At 39.4% G+C, this 19498-nt stretch overlaps 1 protein-coding gene across 9 annotated transcripts in view; it reads right to left on the bottom strand.

Moving 5' to 3' along the window:
• Positions 1-19498, bottom strand: part of GTF2I (general transcription factor IIi) — a 123434-nt gene that overhangs the window by 26268 nt on the left and 77668 nt on the right. For all 9 annotated transcript variants that reach the window (XM_087417779.1, XM_004442101.3, XM_087417781.1 and 6 more), the window contains 7 exons: positions 19239-19297; positions 18355-18426; positions 12859-13042; positions 11511-11569; positions 8180-8251; positions 7001-7184; positions 6301-6359 (listed from right to left, as the gene is read on the bottom strand). In XM_087417779.1, the coding sequence (XP_087273905.1) occupies positions 6301-6359; positions 7001-7184; positions 8180-8251; positions 11511-11569; positions 12859-13042; positions 18355-18426; positions 19239-19297 (689 nt within the window). The remainder of the gene's footprint in view (positions 1-6300; positions 6360-7000; positions 7185-8179; positions 8252-11510; positions 11570-12858; positions 13043-18354; positions 18427-19238; positions 19298-19498) is intronic.

The raw sequence follows: 19498 nt of genomic DNA, 5'->3' as shown, positions 1-19498 counted from the left end.
ACAAAAACCAATCAGAAATGTTGGAGACGAAAAACACAATGGAGGAGATAAAGAAAAATCTGGAATCTTTAAAGAACAGAACTGACAATATGGAGAAAAGAAGTAGCAATCTAGAAGACAGAAATGCTCCAGATGGAGGAGGATAGAGAACTAAGACTAAAATGAAATGAAGAAATTCTCTGAGAAATATCTGACTCAATTAGGAAATGCAATATAAGAATTATAAGTATTCCAGAGGGAGAAGAGAGGGAAAAGGGAGCATAGAGCTTGTTCAAAGAAATAATAGCTGAGAACTTCCCAAACCTCGGGAAGGAGCTGGAAATAAAAGTGAATGAAGTCAACAGATCTCCAAACCATATCAACATAAAAAGACCCTCTCCAAGGCATACAGTAGTAAAGCTGGCAAAAGTCAATGACAAAGAAAAAATATTAAGGGCAGGAAGACAAAAAAAACGTACAGAGGAATTCCTATCAGGCTCTCAGCAGATTTCTCAGCAGAAACCTTAAAGGCTAGGAGAAAGTGGAATGATATATTCAAAATTCTGAAATACATATCTGTCAGCCAAAAATATTTAGCGAAAATATTCTTCAGATATGATGAAGAAATAATAACTATCCCAGATAAATAAAAAATAAGGGAGTTTATTGCCACAAGACCCCCCACTACAAGAAACGCTCAAGAAGGCCCTCATGGCTGGGAAAAAAAAAGAGAGAAAGGGGATACAACGCTTTGAGGAAGGAGAAAAATAGGTAGACAAAAATCAGAAAAATTGCAGCTCTCTATCAGAATAGGGTAGCAAACACTTAATTATAACATCAAAGATTAAGGGAAGGAAAACACCAAAAACAAATATAACCTCATCACTTTTAACCACAAACTCACAACACAAGATGGAATAAGCTGTGACAATAACTTACAAGGGGAAGACGAAAGGGATGGAATCGACTTAGTCCAAGGAAGTAAGAGGCCAGCAGAAAACGGACTATCTCACCTATGAGATTTTTTATACAAACCTCATGGTAACCACCAAAGAAATAATCAGAACAGAGACACATATGATAAATAAAGAGAAAACTAAGAAAACCATCATACAGAACTACCAAACTTAACTGGTAAACCAAAACAAATGGGAGAAGAAACAAAGGAAATACAGAAGAACCAGAAAACAGGAGATAAAAGAGCAGCATTAAGCCCTCATATATCAATAATCACTCTGAATGTAAATGGACTGACTTCTCCAATCAAAAGACACAGAGGGGCAGGATGGATTAAGAAACAAGATCCAGGGCCGGCCCAGGGGCATAGTGCTTAAGTTCACGTGCTCTGCTTCGGCGGCCCAGGTCTTGCAGGTTTGAATCCCAGGCAGGGACTGACGCAATGCTTGTCAAGCCATGCTGTGGCGCTGTCCCATACACAAAATAGAGGAAGATGAGCACAGATGTTAGCTCATGGTCAGTCTTCCTCACTGAAAAAAAAACAAAAAAACCCACCCAGATTCAACAACATGATGCCTACAGGAAACACATCTCAGCTCTAAAGACAAACACAGGCTCAGAGTGAAAGGAGGGAAGACAACACTCCAAGCTAATGGCAAACAAAAGAAAGCACGTGTTGCCATACTTATCTCAGACAAAGTAGACTTCAAGATAAAACAGGTAATGAGAGACAAAGAGGGACAATATCTAATGATAAAAGGGACACCCCACCAAGAAGACATATCACTTTTAAATATATATGCACCCAACAAAGGAGCACCAAGGTACATAAAGCAACTATTAACAAACCTAAAAGGAGATATTAACAACAGTACAATAATAGTAGGGGATCTGAACACTCCACTTACATCAATGGATAGATCATCCCGAGAGAAAGTCAATAAGGAAATAGTGGACTTAAACGAAAAACTAGGCGGGATGGACTTAACAGATATATAAACCGAGCATTCCATCCTAACACACCAGATTACACATTCTTCTAATGCACGCATGGAACATTCTCAAGGACTAACCATATGTTGGGAAACAAGGCATGCTTATATAAATTTAAGACTCAAATCATAAGAAGCATCTTTTCCCGACCACGCCATGAAGCTAGAAATAAACTACAAGAAAATAACTGGGAAGGTGACAAAGATGTGGCGATTAAACAACATGCTACTGAACAACCAACAGATCACTGAAGAAATTAAAGGAGAAATCAAAAAATATCTGGAGACAAATGAAAATGAAAATACACCATACTAACTCATATGGGATGCAGCAAAAGCGGTCCTGAGAGGGAAACTCATAGCAATACACGACCACCTTAACAAATAAGGAAAATCCCAAATAAGCAACCTTAAACTACACTTAACAGAATTAGAAAAACAAGAACAAACAAAGCCCTAAGTCAGCAGGAGAGAAATAATAAAAATTAGAGCAGAAATAAATGAAATTGAAACCAAAAAAACAGTAGAAAGGATCAATAAAACAAAGAGCTGGTTCTTTGAGAAGATAAACAAAATTGACAAACCCTTAGCCAGACTAGATAAGAAGGCAAAGAGAAGGCTCAAATAAATAAAATTAGAAATGAAAGGAGAGAAATTACAACAGATACCACAGAAATACAAAGGATTATAAGAGAATACTATGAAAACCTATATGCCAACACACTGGACAATCTAGAAGAAATGGATAAACTCTCAGACTCATACAACCTCCCAAAACAAAACGAAAAAGAAAGAGAGAATCTGAATAGACCAATCACAAGGAAAGAGACTGAAACAGTAATCAAAATTCTCCAAAAAACAAGTGTTCAGGACCAGATGGCTTCTCTGGAGAATATTACCAAACATTCAAAGAAGATTTAATACCTATCCTTCTCAAACTATTCCAAAAATTAGAGGAAAATGGAACACTTCCTAACACATTCTATGAGGCCAACATCACCCTGATACCAAAGCCAGACAAGGGCAATACAAAGAAGGAAAAGTACAGGCCAATATCGTTGAAGAACATAGATGCAAAAATCCTCAACAAAACACTGGCAAACCGAATACAGAAATACATTAAAAGGATCATACACCATGATGAAGTGGGATTTATACCACGGACACAAAGATGGTTCACATCTGCAAATCAACCAATGTGATACACCACATTAACAGAACAAGGAATAAAAAACCACACGATGATCTCACTAGATGCAGAGAAAGCATCTGAAAAAATCCAACATCCATTTATGATAAAAACTCGCAACAAAATGGGTACAGAAGGAAAGTACCTCAATATAATAAAGGCCATATATGACAAACCCACAGCCAACATCATACTCAATGGGGAAAAACTGAAAGCCATTCCTCTGAGAACAGTAACAAGACAAGTGTGCCCACTCTCGCCACTCTTATTCAACATACTACTGGAGATTTTGGCCAGAGCAAGTAGACAAGAAAAAGGGATAAACGGAATCCAAACAGGCAATGAAGAAGTGAAACTCTTGCTGTTTGCAGACAACATGATTTTATATATAGAAAATCCTAAAGAATCCATTGGAAAACTATTAGAAATAATCAACAACTACAGCAAAGTTGCAGGATACAAAATCAACTTACAAAAATCAGTTGCATTTCTATACTCTAACAATGAAATAACAAAAAGAGAGCTCAAGAATACAATCCCATTTACAATCGCAACAAAAAGAATAAAATATCTAGGAATAAATTCAACCAAGGAGGTGAAAGACTTATACAATGAAGACTATAAGATATTATCGAGGGCTGGCCCCGTGGCTTAGTGGTTACGTGTGCACTCAGCTACTGGCGGCCCGGGGTTCAGATCCCAGGTACGCACCGACGCACCTCTTCTCCGGCCATGCTGAGGCCACGTCCCACATACAGCAACTAGAAGGATGTGCAACTATGACACACAACTATTTACTGGGGCTTTGGGGAAAAAAAGGAGGAGGGTTGGCAATAGATGTTAGCTCAGAGCCGGTCTTCCTCAGCAAAAACAGGAGGATGAACATGGATGTTAGCTCAGGGCTGATCTTCCTCACACACACACAAAAAAGATATTATTGAAAGAAATCGATGATGACAAAGAAATGGAAAGATATCCCATGCTCGTGGATTGGAAGAATAAATATGGTTAAAATGTCCATATTATCTAAAGCAATCTACAGATTCAATGCAATCCCAATCAGAATCCCAATGACATTCTTCACGGAAATAGAACAAAGAATCCTAAAATTCATATGGGGCAACAAAAGACCCTTAACAGCTAAAGCAATCCTGAGAAAAAAGAAAAAAGCTGGAGGCATCACAATCCCTGACTTCAAAATGTACTACAAAGCTATAATAATCAAAACAGCATGGTATGGGTGAAAAAACACACACAGATCAATGGAACAGAACTGAAAGCCCAGAAATAAAACCACACATCTATGGACAGCTATTCTTTGACAAAGGAGCTAAGAACACACAATGGAAAAAGGGAAGTCTCTTCAATAAATGGTGCTGAGAAAACTGGACAGCCACATGCAAAAGAATGAAAGTGGACCATTATCTTTTACCATACACAAAAATTAACTCAAAATGGATCAAAGACTTGAAAGTAAGACCTGAATCTATAAAACTCCTGAAAGAAAAGATAAGTAGTACACTCTTTGACATCGGTCATAACAGGATCTTTTCAAATTCCATGTCTGCTCAGACAAGGAAAACAAAAGAAAAAATAAACAAGTGGGACTTCATCAGACTAAAGAGCTTCTGCAAAGCAAATGAAACCAGGATCAAAATGAAAAGACAACCCACCAGCTGGGAGAAAATATTTGCAAACCACATACCCGAAAAGGGATTAATCTCCATAATACACAAAGAACTCACACAACTGAACGACAAAAATCAAACCACCTGATCAAAAAATGGGCAGAGGAGGGCCAGCCCAGTGGCATAACAGTTAAGTCCCCGCTCTGTTTCGGTGGCCCGGGGTTTGCAGGTTTGGATGCTGGGCGCAGACTAACACACCACTTGTCAAGCCATGCTGTGGCGGCGTCCCATATAAAGTAGAGGAAGATGGGCACAAACATTAGCCCAGGGCCGGTCTTCCTCAGCAAAAAAAGAGGCAGATTGGCATCGGATGTTAGCTCAGGGCTAATCTTCGTCACACACACACAAAAAATGGGCAGAGGATATGAACAGACAGTTTTCCAAGGAAGATATACAGATGGCCAATCAGCACATGAAAAGGTGTTCAACATCACTAATCATCAGGGAAATGCAAATCAAAACTACACTAAGATATCACCTTACACCCATGAGAACGGCTATAATCACCAAGACAAAAAATAACAAATGTTGGAGAGCTTATGGAGAAAAGGGAACCCTCATACACAGCTGTTGGGAATGCAAACTGATGCAGCCTCTATGGAAAACAGTATGGAGATTCCTCAAAAAATTAAAATAGAACTACGTTATGATCCAGCCATCCCACTACTGGGTATTTATCCAAAGAACCTGAAATCAACAATCCAAAGAGTTTTCTGCACCCCCATGTTCACTGCAGCATTATTCACTAAAGCCAAGACATGGAAGAAACCCAGTGTCCCTTGACTAATGAATAGATAACCAAGATGTGGTATATATATACCATGGACTACTACTCAGCCATAAGAAAAGACAAAATCGTCCCATTCACAACAACATAGATGTACCTGGAGGGTATTATGTTAAGTGAAATAAGCCAAACAGAGAAAGACAAACACCGCATGATTTCACTCATATGTGGAAGATTAACGCACAGACAGAGAGAACAGTTTGCTGGTTACCAGGGGGAAGGAGGTTGCGGGGTGGGCACAAGGGGTGAAGGGAGGCATTTATATGGTAACTGACAAACAATAATGCACAACTAAAATTTCACAATGTTAATAAATAAATAAATAAATAATGTCTGCTTAGGAAAAAACATACAAAAAAAAATCCAAAGGGAATGCTTTAGAAAAGCAGAGTATTAAAATTCATACAGTTTGGCTTTTTTCAAAGAAACCTGAAGAATTAAACTGGTAGTGTAATCCTCTGCATGAGTCTCAACAAAGCTGTGCAAATATGAATGAAGGAGGATTGCAAATATGAAATTTTCAATGAAATGTTAAAAAAAAAAAAAAAAAAAAGAGGTCCATTAAATAAAATACCTTAATAAGCAAAGAAACAAACTGAAAGCCTCAAAAAGATACTGGCCAAAGGATGATTCAGTATGATTTAGGTAACGTTGATAAACAATGTTTTAATGCACTGAAGCGTATAAACAGTATATATAATCTCTTACCTTTAGTGTTTATTTTACTAGCCATTCCAGGAGGCAAGTAGGAAATAACTAGTTCAGGTCTAGAGAGAAAACCATGACACATTACAGCAGGCAGCATAATATTGGTCTTCAAAGTTAGTAAAAATGATCATGACCAATGCTTTTGATAAAGGCAATCACAGAATCATTCTGTAATGCAACAATACTTTCTGTCATTATGGACAAATACTCACTTCTCCTTCCCACAACTATCTGCTAGGTGATTTTCTGAAAAGTAAATGACTTCATGAAAATGAAAATTAACTAACACTACTCTAGTTTCTTCAACCACTGAAATTCTGCAGATATGTGAATGAGAAACTTAACCACTGAAATTCAGTTGCTGCCCACAAGTTTGACCAGGAATAACAGAGCAGATAAAAACAGCATTTTGGTGCTCCATTCAAGTATTTAGGAATACCAAGAGCCACCAGTGTCTCTGGCCAACTTGGCCACCACCACTGTGGGGCAGATGTTGCAGTCCTCCTTGTATCGATGAAGAAAAGCAAGTGCAGGTTCACGGATCTGGAAGGCCACGGACAATGCCAGGACCGTAGCTCAGAGCTGTGCTTTTCCATCATGGACTTCAAAGCCTTAGCTGTCACTTGTTGCTAGAAAAATATTTAAACATAACTTTATTGTTTTTATTCCAGGAATGACTACATTGGCAAATAAAACTTACTTTTTAACAACAAACTTGATTTTGTTACTCCCACGGACAATCCTTTCAAGTCGTGGAATTCCAAACCAGGTAGGGCTTCGAAAAGGAATCCCTTCTGGCAAGCCTTCTACATAAAGGAACTCGGGGTTTGATTCAAACACAGGATACGGTACTTTTACTGCCTCTGTGAGTCCAAGAGCTTGAGCTGAAAGGGTAAAAGAACAAAACCTGTGAAAGGTAAAATTTTACAGATTCTTTTATTTTTGTCTGCATTCTCTATATTTCTTTTTTGTTGCGGTGTAATTGACATATAACATTATACTAGTTTCAGGTATACAACATAATGATTTGATATTTGTATATGCTGCGAAATGATCACCACAGTAAGTCTAGTTAATAGCTGGGCCTTCTCAAATATGTTATGCAAAAGTTCCCTACAATCTAGCAATCTCCACTTAATATTGAAGGCATTTTGCTTAGTATATTGTGCAAAGTTGAAGAACAAGCCTAAAAAATAAGTACTTTTAAGAGGAACATTTTAACACTTCAAATAAAAAAGACAGTTATATTACTAGGCAAAATTATCTCTGTGCTCTGGGCAGAAATGAACTATGGCCATTTCACACTGGAATGGCACCTACCCAGCCTTGCGTTGTCATGTAGATGCAACTTTGTGTGCACAAGATAAGAGGTGCATATGATGCACCTGAGCAGAACTCATCAGAGAGACGAGAGGCGGGGTATTTATGGTTCCTGATGTAGGATACAACGTGAACACCAGGTATTAAAACGACTGATGGGAGCGCACGGGAGCACTGCTGTCACCCCCCCTCCTCCCTTCCTTCTCCAGGACAGACACACCCAACCAACTGAAGCACGCGTGCCCCATCTCCACAGAACCCGTCTCAAGACAGTGCCCCAGGAAACCACTGTCAACAAACCTCAGCTGAAACAAATGATGAAACCTATTTGCATATGGTCTTAGCAGACCAGAAGTGCAGGCAGTGGAACTGAGACTGATACCCACACCTCCCTTCCTCTCCCATTCTGACATACGAGAAAACTGAACCCAAGAGAAATAAAGGAAAGCCCAGTCTCTGGGACCTTCCTTCTGTAGGTCCTGCACTGTTATAACTCATTCAGAACATTGCCTTTCAGTTATGTTTTTAAATTAAGACATAACCACTGTGTTTTACTTACCAAATTTCAAATTAAAAATCTCTTCCACTTGCTTCCGTAGCTTGGTAATTCTGACATTCCAATCTTCTTTGACTAGAAGGCAAAAATAAATCTAATTAACAATGTTTCGTACTGGAGCGCACACAAAATTAGACTGAATGCTGTTCTTTCCAGTCACACTTTTTTTTAAAAAAAATTGAGATGTAACTGACATATAACATTGTATTAGTTTTAGGCAAACAATCCAGTGATGCCCATAATTAAGTTTTGTTTAAAAACAAAACCTTTGGGTCTTAAGGAAAAGAATGACTTCCTGCAGTTGTCAAATATCAGAACTGCAGGGAGACAGAAGTCCAATTTAAGTTCACGTTGTCAATAAAGAAGAACTTATTCACAATAGCGCTCTAAATGAGTGGTTTTCAAACATTCCTCCTTGGAGGTGCATCAGAGAAGACTGGCAGGGCTGGGGGGCCAGATGTGTGTGGCACCAGGCCTCCTACCCCAGGTTCCACCAGAACGGCTTCACTTGTATTTGCTCTCTGGACAGGCATTGCTTGTCTCAAACAGATGTGTGCCTACAGATCCACACAAAGCAAAACTGCACTAATTACAGCAAGAAATAATCATTAAAGAGATTAGGGAGATGTCACTCAATACTATTCACATCTACAATCCAGTTTGTTTCCTTACCCCTTATTCATAAGACAACCATCTCCTTTTAAATTTAACATAAAAATAAAGAAAAAAATAAGCTAATATAGAAGACATGTAGGATGTCCCTTGCTCGGACAGACACCGCCAGGGCCCATTTGGTGGAGACATGAGGGGTGACTGGAAGTGTGGGACAAGGAAAGGAGGGGAGTCACAGAAAAGGGGAGCAAGTGCAGAACTCATTAAATGTGGGAATCACTGTGTCTGCTGACAAAGGCAGTGGGAAATGCTGGAGAAGTTCTAAAAATACTGCTGAAAGTTGGTGGCCTCAGAAAATCTTTTAACATTTCTTTTAATTTACTTTTACTATAAAAGTAGTTTAAAACTTTTACCTTAAAAGAAAACCTAGCATCTTAAGGGTTTAATATGGAAGCTCAACCATTCAGCCAGAGAAAGTCAGTTTCTATAAACCAAATTTGCATTACTACTGTAAAGAGCTCTAGACTCTCCTTCCCCAGGTGAAGAGCTTCTGTTCACTTGCTGCTCTGTCTCCCCTCTGCCTTCCCCTACACTTCCTTCTCTGGTAGTTGCTACTCCAACACAAGAAGATCTCTGCACCATTCCTCACAAGAATGAAGTAATACCCCCTGGTCCTTCCCCTTCAAAGCTCAATCACCTGGCTAGCGGTACAACTTTCTCACATGTGACATATACCTTTTACCAAATTAAGGGCAAAGTGCACCCACAGTGTGTGTGAGCATACAACTGTTACCTAATCCCGTGTCATGTCAAGAACTAAGCAGACGCCTCTGATGGCAATGACTAACAAATTCTTTTGTCAAGTGGTCTATGACTTGAATTGGCCCAGCAAAAGACTAATGCCTGGTTCATTGGCAGATCTAGTAACATTTGGTAGGAATGAAGAATGACAACCTTTAATTCTTTCCACGGTCTCCTATGAATGATAGGAAGGCCAAGTGTTGTTAATGATTGGGAGAATAGAGATTCTTCTTTTGATATTAGGCCATTAAACTCTCTGTGCCAGAAGACAGTAGATCAAGTGTTGCAGAGAATATTACTCAATCCTTGGAGTAACTTCTATGGCGCCTGTGTTTTCTTTCAAAGATATATGTTTAACATTCTCAGTTTGCAGCCCCTATTAGAACTGTCCCTACTAAATGCAGTGATCACATTAATCCAACCTTGAATTTGAGGTCTGTGGAGAGAAACGAAGACTCGTACATAACTTTCATCATATTCAGACTAATCCATACTAAAGCTCTACCTTCGAGAATATTTTTCTTTCCATGACTTCCCTCAGCAAAGTCTGTGTCATCTCCAATCTTCAATTCATCACCCATACTTTGTTTCTTTGCCTAAATCAAAAGCATGCTGAGGAGGCTGCCATGATGATTCTGATGCTCAACATAAGAGTTAAGCATTGATTATATCCTCTCCCCTGCAGGATTCTCAACAGAGGACAATTTTGTCTCCCTACTACAGTATTTCTCAAACACTTTTCATGCCACAATAAACACAAAAGATTATACAATCGATCTGGCATACTGGCTGACATTCACCAGTTGCCCCAAGTACCCTAAGAGCTGGAGGATCAGTATTTTAGTACAGACTAAGCTAAACAAGTAACTCCATCTTGTAGACCAGTCCACTTTAGTATTTACCAGAATGATTAACTGCATGAATTCAGAAACACTCAGGGGTTCTTGGCAATAGAAGTTCCTAATGTAGAAGATTACAAGCCGCGGTCACTTTGTCTGACATTATGCAATGGTAAACAAAAAGATGGGAAAGAAATAGTGGCAGACTTATAGCTCAAATAAAGAAAATAAAACCATTCACATCTGAGATTGAGACTTCATAGTTCTTTTCTACTGGGCTGTGATGTCAGTGTAGTTGCTGGAATTAAAGTTTTTGATATTTGTCATTTAAAAAACAGGGTCCACGTGAATAAAGATTAAGGTTTAAATCTGCATGGTCTGACACATTAGCAACACGTGGCAACTGAGCACTTGAAAGGTGGCTGGTTGAATTGAGATGTGCAGTACGTATAAAATACACACTAGAGTTTCAATTAAAGAATGTAAATATATGAAATGAAAAATGTAAATTACCTCATCACGTATTTATTTATATTGATTACAGACTGAAACACAGATTTGGCTACTAGAAAATATAAAATGATATACGTGGCTTGCACTTGTGATGCACACTGTATTTCTATTGAACACCACTGGTCTAAATTCAAAGCAAGTTTTCCTAAAACTGCTTATGTTTATATTGATAAATCAAGAAGTGCCTGTATTGAGCTTCCACAAAAGATTTTTGGGAAAAAGGAAGGAAAGATGAGTCCCATTGCTTTAAAGGATTTTTTAAAAGCTTAAAAACCATTGATCTAAGCTTTTTATTTTTTGCAGGGAAAGATTTGCCCTGAGGTAACATCTGTTGCCCACCTTCCTCTTTTGTTTTTTCCTCCGCAAAGCCCCAGTGCATAGTTGTATATCCTAGCTGTAAGTCCTTCTATGTGAGCCGCCACCACAGCATGGCAACCGGGGTGGTGTGGTTCTGTGACCAGTAAGTGAACCTAGGCCACCAAAGTGGTGAGAGCGCTGAACTTTAACCACTAGGCCCATCAGGGCTGGCTCAATCTAAGCTTTTTAAAAGGAAGTCACAACTATCTTACCTGGTGTATTCGTTCTCGGCTGGGTAACTTCAGTAGTACTGTGAGTCAGAAGTTCTGGTCTGTAAAAACACAGCTGATGTTAGTAAAAGAGCATTTAGGAATGCCTTAAAGGCCTTCCCCACACAGCTCTTCCCCACACAGCTATGCCTTGCTGATGATTTTTCAATATGGTTCATCCTGCCACCATTTGCAGCGAAAAAAGTCATTTTGGTGGCTCTAGATTATTTTGAGAATAGCAATTTTCACAGATTCGAGTGGGACCACCTGTATACCCTCAAAGGCATTTTAAACTCAACTGTGCAAAACAGTCGCCTCTTCCCCCAAACCAGCTCAACCTTCTGTTTCTAAACCTCAGATGAACTAAACCATGAAACAGCTAGAAATATCTAGCTATGTCATCCTCAAGTTTCCTCTCCCTTAAACAGTTCCAACAAACATACACAGACAAATACACTCCCAATCAGTGAGCAAGTACCACAGATCCTACTGCTCCCACAGGCCTTCCTACTAGACAGGCCTTTTATTCCTACTCCTTGCCCCCAAATTACCCATTCTGCTATCCTTCAAACTCAAGCCAGAATAACCCTTTTGAAATGCAAATCAAAATTATTTGACAAGGGAAAGGCTTTAAAACCGTGTGTGTGTGTGTGCGTGCGTTGGCCCTGAGCTACCTTCCGATGCCAATCTTCTTTTTGCCGAGGAAGACTGACCCTGGTCTAACATCTGTGCCCATCTTCCTCTACTTTACATGGGACGCCGCCACAGCATGGCTTGACAAGCAGTGCATCGGTGTGCGCCTGGGATCCAAACCCCAGAACGCCACAGCGGAGCACGCGCACTTAACCACTACGCCACTGGGCCGGCCCCGCTTTAAAACCTTTCAATTACTCCACGGAAGGCCTTCCTCCACTTGGCCATCTCAGGCTGTCCTAACATGCCACGCCCACAATTCCACACAGAATGGCGTCGTTATGTGAACATCCAAGTACATTTGACACCTCCCTGCCCCTACTTATTTATTTGCTTTATTTGAAACATCTTTCTTCCATTCCCTAGGCACAATTGACCCATCTACATGCTACCCTTGTCTTCTCCCACAAAGTGCTCAGCAACACCCCATTGCATTTATCTCTGTAATAAGCCCCCAAAGCACGGACAGGGCTCCTGTTGGACCCATTTTGTATACCTGATGCCTGATACGAAATAAACACTTGCTCAATAAATGAATCTAAATGTAATACTTTAATTTTAAGTAAGTCCAACTGAGGGGAACAAAAGGCCCATTTTCATGAAATTAACCTTTTCTTAAGGACAACATTAAATTTGTTTCTGCAGATTTTAATCTTACCTTTTAATAACAAATTTAATTCGATTGCCCACTTGAATTATTTTTTCCAGCCTTGGGATTCCATACCATGAGGGACTTCTAAAAGGAATGTTTTCTGGCAGTCCTTCCACATAGAGATCATTAGGATGTGCCTCAAATTTCTGGTAAGGTACCGCCTTGGCTTCAGTGCTCCCCAAGGCTTCAGCTTTACAAAGAAAAGCAATTTAGGAGACTAAGTTTCTGTTGAAATCATATTTTAGTACAATCCAAAGCAAGGTATCTGTCAACTTTTTTTTTTTTTTTTTTGTGAGGAACATCAGCCCTGAGCTAACATCTGCCAATCCTCCTCTTTTTTTGCTGAGGAACACTGGCCCTGGGCTAACATCCGTGCCCATCCTCCTCCACTTTTTATATGGGACACAGCCACAGCATGGCTTGACAAGTGGTGTGTTGGTGCATGCCCGGGGTCCAAACCGGCGAACCCCAGACCACCACAGCATGGCACTTAACCACTTGCGCCACCAGGCCAGCCCTCTGTCAACTTTTTAAACAGCAGAGTATACTCTGGAAACATACACTATTAAATAGACTTAATACAGCAAATGCAAGTATAAAGGGCCCATGATCACGAGGTAACTTTTGGTGGATTTAAGTTTCCTGATTCCAAGACCACTTTAATCTCTAAGATCGTACAAAAACTTTTAAGAAAATCATGACAGACAATAAAGAACACAATTTAAATATTACTTTTTCAAATATCTGGAGGCAGAATTTTGCTACTTAATGTTTTATGAGTGTAATAATCCTCTTTTATTGGATCCTGTACACTAACTTATTTTAGGCTATACTTTTATTTGTACCACAACCACGAGATTAACGTTCTTTACCACTTAAACCTCATAAGTGTACCATTTGTAAAGGAAATAACTTTCTGCAAAGAATTCATGGAATGGGAAATAAAAATAGTAAGCAGAGACTGGTTTAGATTAAAAGAGACAGATCAACCAAAGTTATTGCATGAACACTGTTTAGATCCAGATTCAAAGCAAAAACTTTAAAGATACTTTTCAGATGAATGAAGAAACTCAATGAATGACTGGAAGAGAGCAGATACAAAGAAATAGTTAATTTTGTCAGGTGTGAAAATGACACTGGTTGTGCAACCAAATGTCAATACTATTCATGGATGCACACTGAACAAGAAAAATGACACAATGTCTGTGATTTGCTTTATAATATTCCTATAAAGGGGCAAGAGAGGAAAAGAACAAAATGTGAAAAATCTTAATGATTAGTGAATCTGAAAAATGGGTATATGGCAATTCATTGTACTATTTTTCTACATTTGAATAGGTGTAGAATTGAAATTTCAAAATGAAATTACTAATCCCTGCTCTGAAACCACATCTAAACAAGCTCTAATAAGATTCAAATAATTTACACATCAGCATTTTATACATTTCCCTTGCATTCTGTTATGTTACATGTATTTTACAATCCGATGGTTTGAAAAAGAGTGGCTCCTTGAAAAATTAATTCACATTTCTTCGATTCTTAGATTGACTTTCAAATTTAAAGGCCTTCCATCTTAGTTTCCTCCTTCATTTCATTAGCACTAAATCCGAAGGGCTCAAGTACAGGATCTTTTTGATATAAGTAAGGAATGTGTATTTGAAAAACCACATACAATGTAATAAACACTGCAGCTGTTAAAAGAAACATTCCTTTAAAAAATATAGTAAAGGCTTTCACACTCACACCTGGTAGTAATATTAAGTATAATTATTCCGTTAAATAGAGCAATTAAGAATATAATCATAATTCTAACAAACTTCCTATAAAATGAAAAAGAAGCAATTGTTGGAATTGAAAGAAAGGAGCAGAAGTTATAGAAAAGGGGGAAGGCTGACTGCATTAGTTGTTCATCGGTGAGGCCACCTCTATAATAAAATAACAACCTCCCTGTCTCCCTAGTCCCCTTATTCTGCTTAATTTTTTCCCAGACCAATTCATACCTTCTTATATATTAAACATTTACTTGTTTCTTAACTATGCATCTTTCCCTAACTTATATAAATGAATGCTTCCTGGGGGAGGGTGCTGTCTTCTGCACTGCTGAGTTCTCAGCACCGGACACACAGGCACCCACAGGTGCTAAAGGACTGACTGATTACGTTGCTGAAGTAGGGAAACTTTTAAGACTTATAATGTTTGATAGTTATAGAAGATCTAAGCTTTCCTCTTTCCCTTTCAGGAACCTTAAAGAGAGCAGCAATTCTGCTGGCTTCTCACTCTATAAAATAGCTACAATCCTAGAGCCACCTAAAGGCAGTAATACTAACAAAAACAGCAAGGCTTTTATTGATTATAATGTAAAAATACATAAACTCTTACCTATTTTCTTAGCTCTGATTCAGTGCCAAAGTATCTTCCACTGGCCACTTTTTCTTTATGTGAGTATGGTACCTCATCAACAGACTCCTCCTTTCACAAAGCAAAAGTCAGCTTGCTTGGCGAGCATCAATGATGCTAATAGGTTTGCCTGTTTCTTTTACCAGGCTCAATTTTCAGAACTCAACGTGAGGGCAAGGTTTTTTTTTTAGGACGATCAGCCCTGAGCTAACATCCATGCTAATCGTCCTCTTTTTGCTGAGGAAGACCGGCTCTGAGCTAACTTCTATTGCCAGTCCTCCTCCTTCCCCCCACCCCCCCAAAGCCCCAGTAGATAGTTGTATGTCACAGCTGCACATCCCTCTAGTCGTTGTATGTGGGACGCCGCCTCAGCATGGCCGGAGAAGCGGTGCGTCGGTGTACGCCCGGGATCTGAACCCGGGCCGCCAGTAGCGGAGCGCACGCACTTAACCGCTAACCCACGGGGCCACCCTGAGGGCAAGGTTTAAGGCTGCTCCTGCAGATACTCATTATCATATGTCCCCTACTCAAGAATTATGATGACACAATGGTGGCATCTCTAATGATAAACAGTATTCATCATCTGATTTGTGTTACTAAATGTCTTGGAAATATAATGACTTTTAAAGTGGTGAAGACTCTTTAGTTCATTGTTCATTAGCTGATTTCTGACGAGATGTAAGAGGAGATACAATTATCCCTAAGGTCGTATATATTCAAGTTGCATAGTCAAGGATACTGATGAGGAGAAAAAAATTCTGATTTTTCCTGATGCATTAAATTTTCAGAGAGTTAAACCAGTATAATAAGTAAAAACTAAGCACATGGGCCGGACCCATGGCTTAGCGGTTAAGTGCGCGTGCTCCGCTGCTGGCGGCCCGGGTTCGGATTCCGGGCGCGCACCGACGCACCACTTCTCTGGCCATGCTGAGGCCGCGTCCCACATACAGCAACTAGCAGGATGTGCAACCATGACATACAACTATCTACTGGGGCTTTGGGGAAAAAAATAAATAAATAAATAGAATTTAGGAGGAGAAAAATTGTAAAAAAAAAAAAAACCAAGCACATGGATTCTGCAAACAACACACAATTAGTGACCTAAGCTTGTAGCTGCCACTTGAGCTGCACCTAAAAGCTGATTTTTTGGCTCTTTGAGACCCAGTGCCATGCACCTCACTTGGAAAGTATAGGGAGAAAAAGAATCCTCACCCAGCAGACTTGTCTTTTTTGTGGTAAAACTCTAATGGTTTCTTTCACAAAACTATGAGCACCCCTGTGCTCCTCGGGATTCTCTGTTCTAGCCACACACGCTGCTCTCCACTGCAGCCTTCTTTGCCATGACAGCTCTGTGCCACCTCTGTACTTCCTCTGGTCTTCTCAGTGTTATAATTTAAAGAGGCCCAATGTACACTAGGTGACTGAAAGGGCCAATGATTTCTCTAGAAGACACTAAGGACACTGGCCCATTCAGTCAATATTTGTTGAGCACCAGCCCAAGCATCAAGCACAGTTCTAGTAGCAGATAAGATGACGAGATCTAGGCTGTCAGATCCACTGTGTTGTAGTGGGAGGGAAAAGACAATCACTAGTGCCTTGAGGAAAATAAAAGGTGATGAGATACCACATGCTCAGTGGTTTATGTTAGAGGGATGCCTGGTGAAGACCCCTCCAATGCAGCCACAATTAAATTGAGACGTAAATAAGAGGGAGAGGCACAAAAAGATCTGAGGTAAGAGCATATTCCAGAGACAAGGACACCAACAGCACAACAGTTCCAGGAGTGGAGGACCTCAGAAAAGTAAAGAACAAGCAGATGGTCCTTACAGCTGCTACAAAGTGAGCAAGTGGGAGAGGGAAGGAGCTGATATGAGAAGAAAGGCAGGGTGGCCATGATCAGGGGCCCTGGAGTTTATTCCAATGAACATTAAAATCTTTAAAGGTTTGAATTTGGCCACTTTGTGGAACTGGCTTTGACTACAGTGATAGACAGCAGTGAGGAAGAAAAGTGTACAGATTTGAGGTATGTTTTGAATGCAGAGTCAGCAGGAGACCTTGTGAAAATACAGAAATCAAGGGTAACTCCTACGGCTTTGGCTTGGACAACTGGGTAGAGTCTGGTGCCACTGGACAGACTGGGAGAGGAAGGTGTCGCAGAGGGGAAATCACAGACTATTTAGGACGTGTGAAGTCAGAAGATGTATCGAGGTATCAAATAGGTGGGTGAATATAAAGGTCGGTGTTAAGAGGAGTTCTCAGGGCAAGAAACTTAAATTTGAAAGTCATCACAATATATATGGACAATATATTATTTTTAAGATATGAGATGGAGTGGGATCACCTATGAAGAAAACATAGCAAGAAAAGAGGAAGAGGGCTCAGGACTGAGCTGTGGGGCAGCAGTCCAAAATTAAAGCCCTGAACTAAAGGCAGGTGCCATAAGAGAATGAAAAGGACAGCCAATCAGACATCAAGAAGCCCAGGAAGAAACCACAAGTCAATGAGGTTTGAAACTTTCCAAAAAAACAGTTTAAAATAGTTAAAAAAAAAACAAAAAGAAAAATAAGAAGAAAGACAACTATGTTGAATGCTGCCGAGAAGCAGGATAAAGCAGGGGAGAGGATGACTTTTGGTGACAGAAGATGGTGCAACGATAAACCATACCTAAGTGTCCTAAGTTCAGGGACACAGGCACAGCCAGCACAGCACACAAGATCACCAGAAGAGCGAGGGTCATGTCACATTTCCTGATGCCCAGCAGTGTACTGCTTAGCCTTCCAGTGGCAGACCGCTACTGAAGGCCTCCTTACTCCCCAAGCGGCACACCGAATACTGTCAAAAGGTCCAGAGACCAAAGGGTTCCAAGGCTACAAGACGCCTGTGCCGCCTAAGCGATGCTGTATTAAAAACCACTCAGTAAAGAGCACACGGCGTTCACGTCACTATTCCCTCCCTTTCTGTACAGGGTTAAAAACCTTTCATAATAAATATGTATCAAAAAACAATAAAAGAAAACTGGAGGCGAGTCATATTTATCGTATTAACTTTCTTAAAGCAAAATCTGGAAACGTAAGACATTTTAGTTAGGGGAATAATGAGACTTACCAAATTTTTTGCAGAAAAGCTGATCTACCATCTTCCGTAATTTAGTGATTCTGGCATACCACTCTTCCTTTACTGTAAGAGTCACAAATACACAAGTTTCCCCAACTTGGCATTAATAATTTAGGTTATTAAATATTATGATTATAAAAATAGGCAGTATTATTTTTCTGTTCTCTATGACTAAATTATTTCTAAGATTTCAGAATGTGTTTATTAAAACAGTGCTAACACTGAATAAGAGTAAGAACAAATGAAACAATGATAAAATGACAATTTATAATTTAAGAGTAATTTTACACAGGTACTCTCTAAAGTGTCATAATTAAAGCTGGGAAATAGCAGAATTCAGTTTACTCAAGAACAGCTAGCAGGCGATTTTTGCAATGATAAATTTAGAATATGCTAATACTGGCAATCCTTCCATGATACCAATTCTAAGTGATGTGACTTCCATTTTGTGTCCCCTCCCCACCCCACGCCACTCCAAAGCAAAAGCAAGCAAGAGAACAAATACAATCGTGTTTCCCACAAAACACATCTAACAAACAGTGATGATCCCCATGGCGATACACATATGCTCTGAGAAGCAAATCTTTTTAAGTCCTGGGTATAATGATGAATGATCATTCAACTGATCAATGTGGACTTGGATAATGAACTGTTCAATACATTATGCCAGATAAATTTTGCATCTCAAAAGTAGAACAGACATGGTTCTTTTAGTCTACACAGAAATCTGACATTTACACTTATTTATAATGGGTTATTAAGAAAAATGAGTTTATTCTTCTAGAGAATATTGGACAGTGTCTTGACATTGTGTATTTATTGTACATAATATTCTGATTTCAGACACACAATCTGACACAGGACTGGAGACCTACCTCCTGAAGCTGGTTTATCAAGCTGTAAGTCTTCACGTGTTGAATTCAGAAGTTCATGTCTGAAAGGTGAGAAAAAGTACTAAATATTTACCAGGTAATATTCAGCAGAAACAATAACTACTAGTACTTATTTAATATTCAGTCATCAAGGCAAGTTTTAAAAAGAAAAGACAATCTGGACTCTTGAGCACAATTAAATCCTAATTTCTTGATATTTCCAAAGAGTAATAAAACCAAATGGTAACTGCAAACTGTTTCAT

Source organism: Ceratotherium simum, chromosome 26 (genome assembly GCF_057802395.1).
Source record: "Ceratotherium simum simum isolate JZ-2026a chromosome 26, ASM5780239v1, whole genome shotgun sequence".
Taxonomy (NCBI): Eukaryota; Metazoa; Chordata; class Mammalia; order Perissodactyla; family Rhinocerotidae; genus Ceratotherium; species Ceratotherium simum.
This window is presented reverse-complemented; position numbering and strand designations above follow the sequence as displayed.